The sequence below is a fragment of the Rattus rattus genome, chromosome 9 (genome assembly GCF_011064425.1).
Source record: "Rattus rattus isolate New Zealand chromosome 9, Rrattus_CSIRO_v1, whole genome shotgun sequence".
NCBI lineage: Eukaryota > Metazoa > Chordata > Mammalia > Rodentia > Muridae > Rattus > Rattus rattus.
In genome coordinates, this window is record NC_046162.1 from 57,672,869 (window position 1) to 57,685,022 (window position 12,154).

The 12,154-nt window shown below is 46.0% G+C and overlaps 1 protein-coding gene across 1 annotated transcript in view; it reads right to left on the reverse strand.

Moving 5' to 3' along the window:
• Positions 1-12,154, reverse strand: part of Skap1 (src kinase associated phosphoprotein 1) — a 296,586-nt gene that overhangs the window by 42,771 nt on the left and 241,661 nt on the right. Inside the window, exons 5-8 of the mRNA XM_032912818.1 lie at positions 10,061-10,138; positions 8,656-8,739; positions 4,451-4,575; positions 1,977-2,040 (exon numbers count right to left, since the gene is read on the reverse strand). Coding sequence (XP_032768709.1) covers positions 1,977-2,040; positions 4,451-4,575; positions 8,656-8,739; positions 10,061-10,138 — 351 coding nt within the window. The remainder of the gene's footprint in view (positions 1-1,976; positions 2,041-4,450; positions 4,576-8,655; positions 8,740-10,060; positions 10,139-12,154) is intronic.

Below are 12,154 nucleotides of genomic sequence, written 5' to 3' on the forward strand. Positions count from 1 at the left end.
ATTTCTAATGCGGGCCTCGGTGGCAGGAAATCTACAGAAAAGGCCAGCCCAGCACTTCATCAGGTTTAACCCACCAACATAAATCCTCCCCGGCCATAAAACGTGGTCAGGATGAAGCAGCCCTGAAAAGTATGGGTGTGTGAACGAAAACGCAAGGTGAAGGGAAGAAAAGAGGCCAGACGAGGCACTGCCTGGGCGCCATGCTCTGCTCGCCAAGCAGAAAACCGGATGGGTGAATGATGGCTCCAAGTTGGCTACGGTGACAGAGACAGGGCAATATGGTGGAGGCTGAGCTCTCAGACGCTCATCTCCCGATGGTCTCACTGTGGAATTCAGACATATTTGTTTGTGGAGAGGGAAGAGAAAAAAAAATGGGAAAGAGCAGCAGAAGAAAAGAAATAGGGGCATGGAAAGACATAACAGTGGTGTGAACGAACGGAATGGCTAACCAGCACAGTCCTTTTACGGCCTGGCTGACCTTAAAGTGGGTCACTGAGGAGAGGGCGTTCAGCCATTACAGCACTGGCGAGCACCAGGGCAGGGACGGGAGATTGGTTTCAATTCTGGAAGGGGGCTGGGAAGCTGGTTCTCTGCCTTCAGCCTGCTCCTGGAAACCCCCACCGAGGGGCCTCTGCAGGACCCAGTGAGCACACTGAGCATCCTCTGGGGAAGGGAAGGATGGGGAGACAGGAGCGGTTCATTTAGAAACACAATAAAACTGTTTGGCTTGATTAGGCTTTTAATAAAGATTTCCCAACAAATTTCATCTGAATTCTGGCGACTTCATAGGACGGAAGGATCAAAGGCACATTTGCGGGCTTAAACCATATGTTATTATTTTGTTTGTTTTAAAATAAAATGGAATGAATAATTTCTTCAATGTGAGATTCTGAAAGTACCACAGGGTACAGCTCAATAAAGCTGCTTTGAGTTTTATTGAGGTTCACACACTTAGGGGTATATTACACGCATAAATCCTAGGCACCTAGATGAGAGTGTACCCTGTAGCCTCGCCATCAACGCTGTGTCTGCCTAGTTCCAGCCTATTATACGCGATGCTGTTGGTGCACGCAGTAGTTTGTTTTTTGTGAAAGCAGAGGTATAACTGAGTAAGAGAGGCAATTCTTGTAATTAAGGCTGGGGCGCTTTCTCCTTTTTATCCACCATAAAATCTTAAAGCAGAATAATAAACCGTGATGAGAAAGCTTGGTGTTTTTAGGTGGATGTGTTTCTCCATGAGACATGGGCCATGTACGGAGCTGGGGTTCTCGTGTCTTAGTGAGGCAGGGTCCTGCTATGATGCTGTATGAAGGTCCTTTTAGGCCAAAGCTACCTGCTTGGCCACTCTCAGGGAGAAGGTTTCCTGGTCGCTGCACCAGGCCTGCAGGCTGGCCAGCAGAGGGTACTCTAAGAACAGACGTTTAATCTCTTCAGGCGGGGCTCTCGCCATCCCAAGGCAAGGGACATTTTACTGTGGCTTGGGAAACGACCATTTATTTTTAATGTCCAGTGTCCCTGACGGCCACCTAGGTGAGTTTAAAACTCAACTTTTAAACAAAAGGAAAAAAAAGAGAGAGAGAGAGAGAGAGGAAGGACTTGGATCTCAATTAAATGGTGGCTATTATGAGTCACCTTTCCAGGATAAAAGGGGTGGGGCGGGGTGGGGTGGGGGAGGACAGGGACTTGAGCTAAACAGCTTCCTGAACAATTCCCGAAAGATGATTGGTGGCTTGTCCACATCGTGTCAGTGGGTAAGCTATGACATCAGAGGTGACTTTCAGGTGGATGACTGCTTCATCTTTTCATTCGTACAGGAAGTCATTTGTTGTCATATTTAAAGGCCACGTGGGGTCGGTGAGAGTAGAGAGCCAGGAAAAAAAAAATACACCCGGAAATCTTTAGCTTAAATTCTCAAAACACAACTTCACATGCAAGCCCACTCACATAGCATATAATTTTGAAGTGATGCCTCTTACCTTTTAACAAGAAACTTATTTGATCCACCCAGTCTCTGGCTTCAGCTGGACTAAAAGCTGTGAACTAGAGAGAAACAAGAGGATTAATGTACCCATCATTAAAGTGCCCTGCTAGATAGACTCGAAGGAGTCCGAGTTCCAGAAGAAGAGGTTCCAAGTTTCTGAGTTTCAGAATCGAGCTTGAGCTAGCTCAGGGTTCTTACCGTTCAGAAAAACACCAAAACATCTCACACAGCCGCACTGCGCCTTCAGCAATGTCGCGCCAGAGAGAACAGCTCTTTACGTCCAAATGTTGATGTCCGTGTGTACCCACTCCCTTGATTACTTCCTCATCAAAGATTTGTTGGAGAAAGGTTTATAGAAAGGGAAGCCAACCGGCATAGGAGCGAGATCGGAATACTACAAGGGAGGTGCCTTCGGCAGCAAGGGGATTTCTTTCTCTTTTCTTTCTTTCCTCTTTTTTTTTTTTTTTTTCCGGAGCCGGGACCGAACCCAGGGCCTTGCGCTTCCTAGGCAAGCACTCTACCACTGAGCTAAATCCCCAACCCCTTTTTTCTTTTTTAAAGATTTTATTTATTTTGTGTATATGAGCACAATGTAGCTGTCTTCAGAAGCACCAGAAAGAAGTCATCGGACCCCATTACAGATGGTTGTGAGCCACTATGTCATGGTTGCTGGGAATTGAACTCAGGACCTCTGGAAGAGCAGTCAGTGCTCTTAACCACTGAGCCATCTCTCCAGCCCAGGGATTTGTTTTTCAGTTCTGGATTTGTCTTTCTAGTTCTCTCCTGCTGAACTAGATCCCCTCTGCAACAGGATGTTGAACAAAGGCTGGGAACAATTACTGCTGTTTAGAGCAGGCTGTGTGTGTGTGTGTGTGTGTGTGTGTGCGCGCGCGCGCACACACACACACACACACACGCTGGACTTTGGGAGAGTTGGTGGAAGGAGCTGAACCGCTCAACCACGTGAACCACGTGAGCAGGAGAACATCAGCTGCGAAGGCTTTAAGCAGGTCAGGTGGGCTGAAGAACAAACACCTTCAGGGAGCAGAGGCCCGGCAGGAAAGCTCTGAGACTTAACAGGAAGCCACTGCTGGTTCCACCAAAGACTGGGTGCTTCTTTCAGTAGCTGTGGCTGGGAAGAGTTTGAATGGGGGTGTCTGGAGACTGGAGACTAATTAGGAAGCTGTTTAAGTAGCCCGCTGGGTGAAGTGACAGGGACTTAGCTACTGTGGGATTAAATAAGGAGAGGAAGAAAGGGCCAAAGGAAGGCTCCATAGCCCAGAGGGATGGTTCGGATTCAATGGGCCAGAGATAGGCATCAAAACAGACCACATTCTGATTCCCCAAACAGAGCAGTCAAGCACTAACCCTTTGTAATATTAAAAATGAATCAACTTGGAATGAAAGAACATTTTAATTCTGTGGTCATTAGGGTTTGATAAAGGTTCATGGTACGTAAGAAATATATGTTTATGCTTTACTGTTATTCTCTTTCTCTCTCTCTCTATCTGTGCACGTACGCACACACACACACACACACACACACACACACACACACACGCAAGTATATGTATTCTTTGTGTACGTACAGAGGCCGGGGAGGGTATCGGTGCTTTCCCCTCTCACTACCCCTTTGAGGCAGAGTCTCTCCTTGAACCTTGAGCTCCTGCCTTTTGGCCGAGCTGGCACTCAGCGAGCCCCACCCATCCTTAGGTCTCTCCCCAATGGACAGATAAGCTGTGCACGGGACCCTGCTTGTTACGTGGGTTGTGGGTTTGGACTCAGGTTTCCATCTGATTCGTCTCTCCAGCATACTCAGAGTATCTGAAAACCACACAGTTCTATACAGTGTTTCTAGGGACACTGGTTTGAACTTCTCACATAAAACTCTTACCTGGATATATATTTTATCTGGATAAATATTATAGTTTAATAGTAAAAACAACTTAGAAACAGGTTGAGCTCATACATCTGTTGCACAATGCGAACATGGGGAAAATTTTCACTCTGTAGTTAAAGCTTATTTTGGATTTCGTGGAAGGACATCAGGATGACCAGTTGGACCAGACAGAATAAGGACTGTAGCTGAGAAATCAATCCACCTCTCTCTCTCTCTCTCTCTCTCTCTCTCTCTCTCTCTCTCTCTCTCTCTCTCTCTCTCTCTGTGTGTGTGTGTGTGTGAAGAACTGGACTGTGGGTTGCAATAAACAAGAATCTCACCTGTGGGATGATGAGACTGGGAAGACAGGAGAGGGGTGAAGACAAAAAAGACAAGTAAAGGTTGTATCTAGGAAGAGCATAGCAACAGACAGAGGAGAAGGCATTGCATAGCGAAGGAAGGAGCAGGACGGCCAGTGGGGAGGAATGATCGGGTAGCACAGAGGGTGGAACCCATCATAGCACCGGCCACCGTGCCTCACATGCAGCAGCAAGGAAAATGCCAGGCTTTCGAGGATTGTGAGGTCTTACCTCATAGCTGCGCCTATCCTGGGAGGTCAGTTCAAAGCAGGACTCTTTCTTGGAGTCTTTCCGCAGGTGAGGGGCCATCCGGACGTTGTATCCCTTAATGAGGAAGGTTCCCTTGGGCTGCTTGCCTGCAAAACAGCAAAGCTCCCTGAGTCTCCAGAGGGACACAATAGTTAAGGGAAGGCATCTTTTCTGGGAAGGGAAATAAAAAGCACCGAACAGCTGTCGCATTGTCGGGGAACCACGATTGTCTAAGAAGGGTTATTAGGGAAGCACAGCTAGGTATTCTCAAGCCCTGGATCTCCTTCCACACCCTACCTCAAATGCTCGCCCCATCCCCTGACGGTCAGGTGGGAATTTATGCTAGAGGAAGAATAATTCAAATGTAGCGTTGTATCTTCTTCCTAGAGATAGACTGGAAAGTACTGAGTAGTGTTGGTATCTTGAGAGGATGAGGAAGGTGACAGAGAGACCCCAAATGAAGCAAAGGAGACACCACGTTGCTGTCACTTTCATCCAAAAACGAACTACAACACTGGATTCTTCCCTGTTTCCCTGAGAGAGGTTGCGTCTGATTTTGTAGCTCAGACAGAGGGCAGCAATGGCAGGGTCTGGGGGATGAGGGTGCCCTCTGTCAAGTGGAGTGAATTCATATTGAATCTTTCCCTTACCTAGTTTAGTGCTGAAGATTGAACCCGGGGCCTCAGATGCCTTTGGATGATAATGAGAGAAAATAGAGGACAAACTGAGATGGGAGGTGGGGGGTGAGGTTGGTGTGTGTGTGTGGGGGGGTGGAGAGGAGGAAGAGGGAGGGAGGGAAGAGAGAGGATGGAGAGGGAGAAGGAGGGCTATTTGAAGGAGGTCTGGAGGGAGGGAAGAAGGGTGGAGATGGAGAGAGGAGGATGAGGAGGGAGCATGGGAGGGAGGGAGAGAGACGGGAAAGGCTCTATTTTTACCTGGTTGAGCTAAAAGAAACACACAAACACTATACCTACGGAGAAAATGTCCTGGGCACAATAAGGAGTAAGTGTCGAGAGGGGAGCCATGCAACAGTCGCATTCTGACACCAGAATCTTTTTTGTTAAAGTACCCCTCCTTGTTCTTACTGGCCACTAAAATGTTTTGTTGTTTCTTTGGTCACCAGATTTTATTTCACCCTGACAGCAAAATGGTCAATAAAAGTCTCCGAGCCTCTCGCTCTCTCGCTCCCGCCTCCTCCCTCACCGTAAGACCTGAGTTCTGAATGAACACGTACAGCTTTGTACCTGGAGACGCCAACACTCACCATCGTTGTCTTTTGAAGACTCATTTGTGTTTTATTTTGTGTGTATGGGTGGTCTGCTTTCCTGTGTATATATGTGTACCATGGGCATGTCATGTGCCTTCAGAGGCCAGAAGAGGATGTCAGATATCTCAGAACTGGAGTTACAGACGGCTATGGTATACCACATGGGTGCCAGGAACTAGGGTCCTCTGCAAGAGCAGTAAGTGCTCTTTAACGGCTGAGCCCTTTCTCCAGCCCCCTGCCCCCTCACCTATTTAAACACAAGGGAAAGGATGAATAGTTTTACAGTGGTCCAGAGAGCACAGTAGTTGGAAGAATAGAATGGCTGTTGGCCTTGTAGGTCCAGAATTAAACTAATTTGCTAATTAATTAATTAGCTAGCACAGTCTCATAGCCCAGGCTAGGCTTTAACTCCCTACATAGCTGAGGATGGCCTTGAACCCCTGGCCTTCCAGATTCTACTTTCTGAGTGCTGAGGTCACAGGCATGCACCATCACGCTGGTTTTAGGTAGGGCTGAGGATCAAATCCGGGGCTTGCTAGGCATGCACGCCAGGCAAGCATCTACTAATTGAGCTGGACCACTAGCCAAGGTCTAGAACTTAGGGCAGAACTGGTATTTGCTGGACTTGCAACTGGGCTGGGGGTTAGAAGGACAAGGAACGTTTGTTGCTCAGTTTTCTGAGCATGCTGCGGTCAGCTCCAACGGGAAAGACTCCGAGGGATCCAAGATGGCCACAAGATAAAATCAGTGCCACTGTAGCGGGAGGAGTGGTAGAGCAAGGCAAGTGCCACAAGCCAGGGGCAAATCCTAAAGGTTCCAGATCACTAGCAAAACTGCAGCTCTTTCTGCCCAGGTTGTATCAAAGGTGCAGGGAGGCTGTTCTCTAGGCTCGGAGAATACAGTTTAGAAAGGAAGCAAGGGAAACCAATACACGCTGGAGGGCAAAGAAGAGGCCTTCTTAGTAGAGCTACCACTGGTCTCTGCATGAAGGTGGGAAAGCCCAAGGGAGCCCCTTCGAACACTTACCTCCTTTTCCTCTTGATCCCATCTGTGGAAGGGTATCCTCTCACAGGGAGTTGGTCTTTGTGGCAGTTTGAATAAGAATGGTCCCATAGACTCAAGTGTTTGAATGCTTGGTCCATAGGGAATGGCGCCATTAGGAGGTGTGGCCTTATAGTAGTGGGTGTGGCCTTGTTTAAGGGAAGTGTGTCACTGTGTGGGACAGCTTTGAGGTCTCATATATGCTCAAGCTAGGCCTAGTGTGGCATTCATTTCTGCTGCCTATGGATTAAGACGTAGCCCCTTCTCCAGCACCATGTCTGCCTGCACACTGCCATGCTTCCTGCCATGATGATAATGGACTAAATCTCTCAAACTGTAAGCCAGGCCCCATTGAATGCCTTGGTCATGGTGTCTCTACACAGCAACAGAACCCTAAGACAGCATTCATTTATTATAGTAACTTTTAACTTGTATTTATTTGTGGTTCCCTCCAATTCTGTTTAAATCCTCTCTTCTCAGGAACTGAGGAAGTGTGTTCGACATGACAGGCCTTCTAGGCATAGCATGTAGTGGCTCATTAAGAAACTGCCTCTTAGTCAACGCTTGGTTGCCGCTGCTGTCATCTGGCTGAAGAGTGTCTCTTGGGTACAACCACCATTTAGATTTCAACATTCCATGGCTCTAGGGATGTCTACTGGACCACTGTTTCCCAACAGTCATGAACGTACTCTTAGAGAGTTTGAACCCTAAGGTTCTATTTCTGGGCCATTGTTAATATCACTTAAATCTTTCTCAGAATTATTATTATTATTATATTACTGTATTATTTTGTGTGTGGCTTGGGATTGGATCCAGTGCCTTGTGTACACCAACCAGGCAAGTGCCCTGCCACTGGGCTACATCTCCAATTCTTGGCTTTGGAGACAGAGTCTTACGATGTAGCTCAGGCAAGCCTTGAATTTGTGATCCTCTTGCCTCAGCTTTCTAAGTGTTGGGATTGCAGGAGTGTGCTACCATGCCCGGCATCTTCATGCTTTTTTTTTTTGCTTGCTGTTGTATGTCTTGTTTTAATATCTTTGTGTGCATATGTGCTCTCACTTGTGCATGTATGCATGTGTGTTTAGGGGGTATGCATGCCATGGCGTACACACACAGAAGTCAGAGCACAGCCTTTGATGTTCCTTCTTGTCTTCCCTCTGCCTGAGGTGTGGTTTTTCTCTTGCTGCTGTGTATGTCAGCCTAGTTAGTTTAAGAGTTCTGGGGGGAGTCTCCTGTGTTTGCCTCCCATCTCATTGTAATTTCTCCCTCCCCCCCAGATTATTTATTTGTATGCGTATATTTATATTCATGTTGCTGTCTTCAGACACACCAGAAGAGGGCATTAGATCCTATTACAGATGGTTGTGAGCCACCAGGTGGTTGCTGGGAATTGAACTCAGGACCTCTGGAAGAGTAGCTAGTGCTCTTAACGGCTGAGCCATCTCTCCAGCTGTAAAAGTTCTGGGTTACAGAGCTATGTTATCGCCTTTAGTTTTACACGGGTTCTGGAGGTTTGAACTCAAGTCCTCGTGCTTATGCAACACTTTGTCCACTGAACCACTTTCCAAGCCTTTCTTTCATATATTTATTTTTTCAATGACTGCTAAAAACCATTCGATAATGTGGAATGAGTCACAATAGACTATAACCTTTTGATATGTTGACCACACTTAGTGTTTAAGGAGGAAAAAAAATGCTAAATTGGCCTGTGTTATCAGCAGTGGGCAAGGTATTAGTTACCCAAGCCTATTTCTTTCCTAAGCATGTCTCACTATAGGTGTTAGTTAAGGACCGTTGTCTAGAGACCTAAGTGCTTGAGGATTTACGAAGTGCTTGTATCCGGGAGTGAGATGCCGCTGTGTAAATGGAGCACACTTACTTTTCTCATTAGCATAGTAGAGGAAGAGCCCTCTGCTGATAACACACCATCGCTTCTGCCACTCCGACCCAAAGAAGCTATGATCTACACAGAGGAGTGAGAAGAGACATAAATTCAGGTAACTAGAATCGCCCAAGAGTCTGTAAAATCCAACAACACAGTCGAGTGGGTTATTGTTTTATTTCCTGGGTTAATGGACTGTAAAACCCTCCTTTCCACTCCCACAGGTTATCCCATATTGACTGAGTGGCGAGGATGAACTCCATCATAGGCCCAGGCTCTTCCTAAGGCTGCTTCTCTGTGCTTTCCTGGATGTCTTTTTATCTAGCTCACTTTCCCTCCTTTAGGATCAAATCTTACCCTGCATTTTCCAAACTTCCTATGATATCTTTGTTTGTTTCTTTTTGGAGACTAGAGTCTCTCACTGGGTAATCCAGGCTGGCCTGAAACTCATGACTGCCATCTTGTCTGAGCCTCTCTAGTGTTGGGGTTATAGGCATGGCTGCCATCTTGTCTGAGCCTCTCTAGTGTTGGGGTTATAGGCATGGCTGCCATCTTGTCTGAGCCTCTCTAGTGTTGGGGTTATAGGCATGCAGTACTATACCCACTGTTGCTTTCTCTAAACAGAAATAATACTCCAGGTCCTCCAGGCCATGGCCAAGAGAAGGGCTTTCTTTTTCTTCTTCTTTTTGAGCATCTGTGGTAAATTCGCCTTAGCGAATTTAATATTGAGCATTAAAACAGGGATTCTGGCCTCTGTAGTATCTATTGTAATGGAATGGCTGAAAGGGTTGAGTTGGGCATCTCTGAAATTTGGAATCTGGCTGCTTCACACTTGGAAAGACTACATCTTGACAAAAACAGTATCTTTTTTTTTTCTTTTTTGAGACAAGGTTTCTCTGTGTAGCCCTGGCTGTCCTAGAACTCACTCTGTGGACCAGGCTGGCTTTGAACCAATAGATCTACCTGTCTCTGCCTCCCAAGTGCTGGGATCAAAGGTGTGTGTGTTTCCTTCCTTCTGCTACAGTTTGACATTGAGACATGAGGACAGGGATCCATCATCCATCCATCCATCCATCCATCCATCCATCCATCCATCCATCTCACACAGATCCACCTGTCTTTGCTTCCAGAGTGCTAGGATTAGAGGTGTCTGCCACCCAAACTGGCCAGAACCAATTCCAGTGAAGCCCACAGTTTGCTGAAGATTTGAGCTTTCTCTCTTTGGTTGACATACACTAATACCACTTCCTTCCTATCCTGGCTTTTGCCTTATATGGATCCAGCACAGTACTGGGCCCCAGGAAGACATCCTATCCTCTAGCAACATCTCCTCCTGTCTTCTCTCCTTCCCTCCCTCCCTCTTCTCCTGAGATGTTCTGCTTTTCACAGGTCTGATGAATACCTTTGCTTTTCTTCTCCAAGTATCCTTGCTTGATGACGTTATCCAGCTCTTGAGCCCCTCTGATGATGTCGTCTATTCCTAAAAGGAACAGCAGTAAAATGCTTTGTTTAAACCTGATAGAATTTCCATTTAAGCTACTTTATTTAGATTAGTCACAGTAATGATGGAGTACAGAAGGGTAATTGTTTAAATGCAGCACGGAATACAACATTTTCTATATGATTAGGGGAAAAAGTTAATTTTCTTCCTAATTATATCTAATGCTAATATTGCTTAAAATGACTAAACATACATTAACTTGCGGCAAGAGGACGTAGCCTAAATGTGTGCTGATTGGCCAAAAAGGACCCCGGGGAATTAGGAATTTGCGGTGGATATAAGCTGTAAATTGAGTAATCCACGCTGAGATAATCAAAAGTCGGATGAAGAGCAAGGAGGACAAGCTTCAGCGAGTGATACACGCCACGGTGCGTGCAGTCATTTCAAAGGGGACGATGAACACACACCCACCTGCGGGCTTCGTTGCAGCTGTCAGTGTATATTTGCGTTTGTGTGCATGTGGGTCTTAGGGTGTGTGAGTGTGTGTGTGTGAGTGTGTGTGTGTGTGTGTGTGTGAGTGTGTGTGTGTCTTCCTCTGTCGTTTGCTCCATACCCCATTTTTTGAGGCAGAGTCTCTTATTAAACCTGGAGCTCAGCTCAAGGCTATGCTGGTGAATTCTGGGGAATCTGTGTCCATACCCCAGAGCTGGGCTAATAGACTAGTATACCTTGTCCAGATTTTATGTGGGTGCTAGGGACCCAAACTCTGGTCCTCATGTGCACACAGAAAGCACTTAACCTACTGAGAAAACCACCACAGCCTGTTTCATTTGGACGGCTACTTTGGGGAATGTAAATATTGTGAAGTTCACGAAGATCGGTTATGAAAAGTGAATTTGGCAATAGCCACCAGATCTCAGGTTTTTCTTTTTCTTTTTTAAAGATTTATTTATTATATAAAATAAGTACACTGTTGCTGTCTTCAGACACACCAGAAGAGGGCATCAGATCTCATTACAAATGGTTGTGAGCCATCATGTGGTTGCTGGGAATTGAACTCAGGACCTCTGGAAGAGCAGTTTGTGCTCTTAACCACTAAGCCATCTCTCCAACCCAGATTTTTCAAAGAATGGGCAATGTGTGTGTCTAAGAACATGTGTGTGTGTGTGTGTGTGTGTGTGTATGTCTAAGAATCGTAGAAACTTTAGCAAAAAAAAAAAAAAAAGGAGACCTTGGGGCTGACATCAACCTTTAACTGCAGGACAGTGACATTCTTGGCTTTTAATAGTTTCCTTAGGTACAAATTTATTGAGACGCCAAACTCCTAATTCATCTTCCTGCCTGGGGCTTATACACTTGCTTCACAGAAAGGAGGGGCAAAAGATTAAGGAGAGAAGTTACTTCTCAATAATAAAACAAAAGAGAACAGCAGTTCCAGCTGCCCTGGTCCTGTAATCCTCCTGTCTTCACGCCCTGAACGTTGAGGTGATACACATGAACCACTGCGACTAGCTCCCCTAAAGTCCAGAAAACCATAACTCAGCATGTCCCTCCTCTCCCCCCCCTCCTGTCTTCTGCCTTCTCCTTTCTTCTCTGGCGTATGTTCTACCGCTAAGCCACAACCCCAGCCCAACCTCACATTTCTTGAAACATGTTTAAAGTTACATTTATTTTATCATGTGTCTATGTGTGCACGTGCATGTGTGTGTGTGTATGTGCATGCATGTGTGTGTGCAGCATGCATATGTGTATGTGTGTGTTTAGTCAGTTCTCTCCTACCACATGGGGTTCTGGGGATTGAACTCAGGTTGTCAGACTCTGCAAGTGCCTTTCTCTGAAGTGCTATCACTGATCTCAACTTTACCTTTCTGACTTAGGACCAATGGAGAAGAGAGGGTAACAGACGCTTACTATTCATATTTTAGTTCTTCGACCCGAATGTTTTACTTCAAAATTTATAGAGCAAACAATTCAAAACACATTGTCTACATTTGTACAATTTTCAAAGAATAAATAAAAATACTACTTCTTAAAAGGTTATGATGATACCATGCA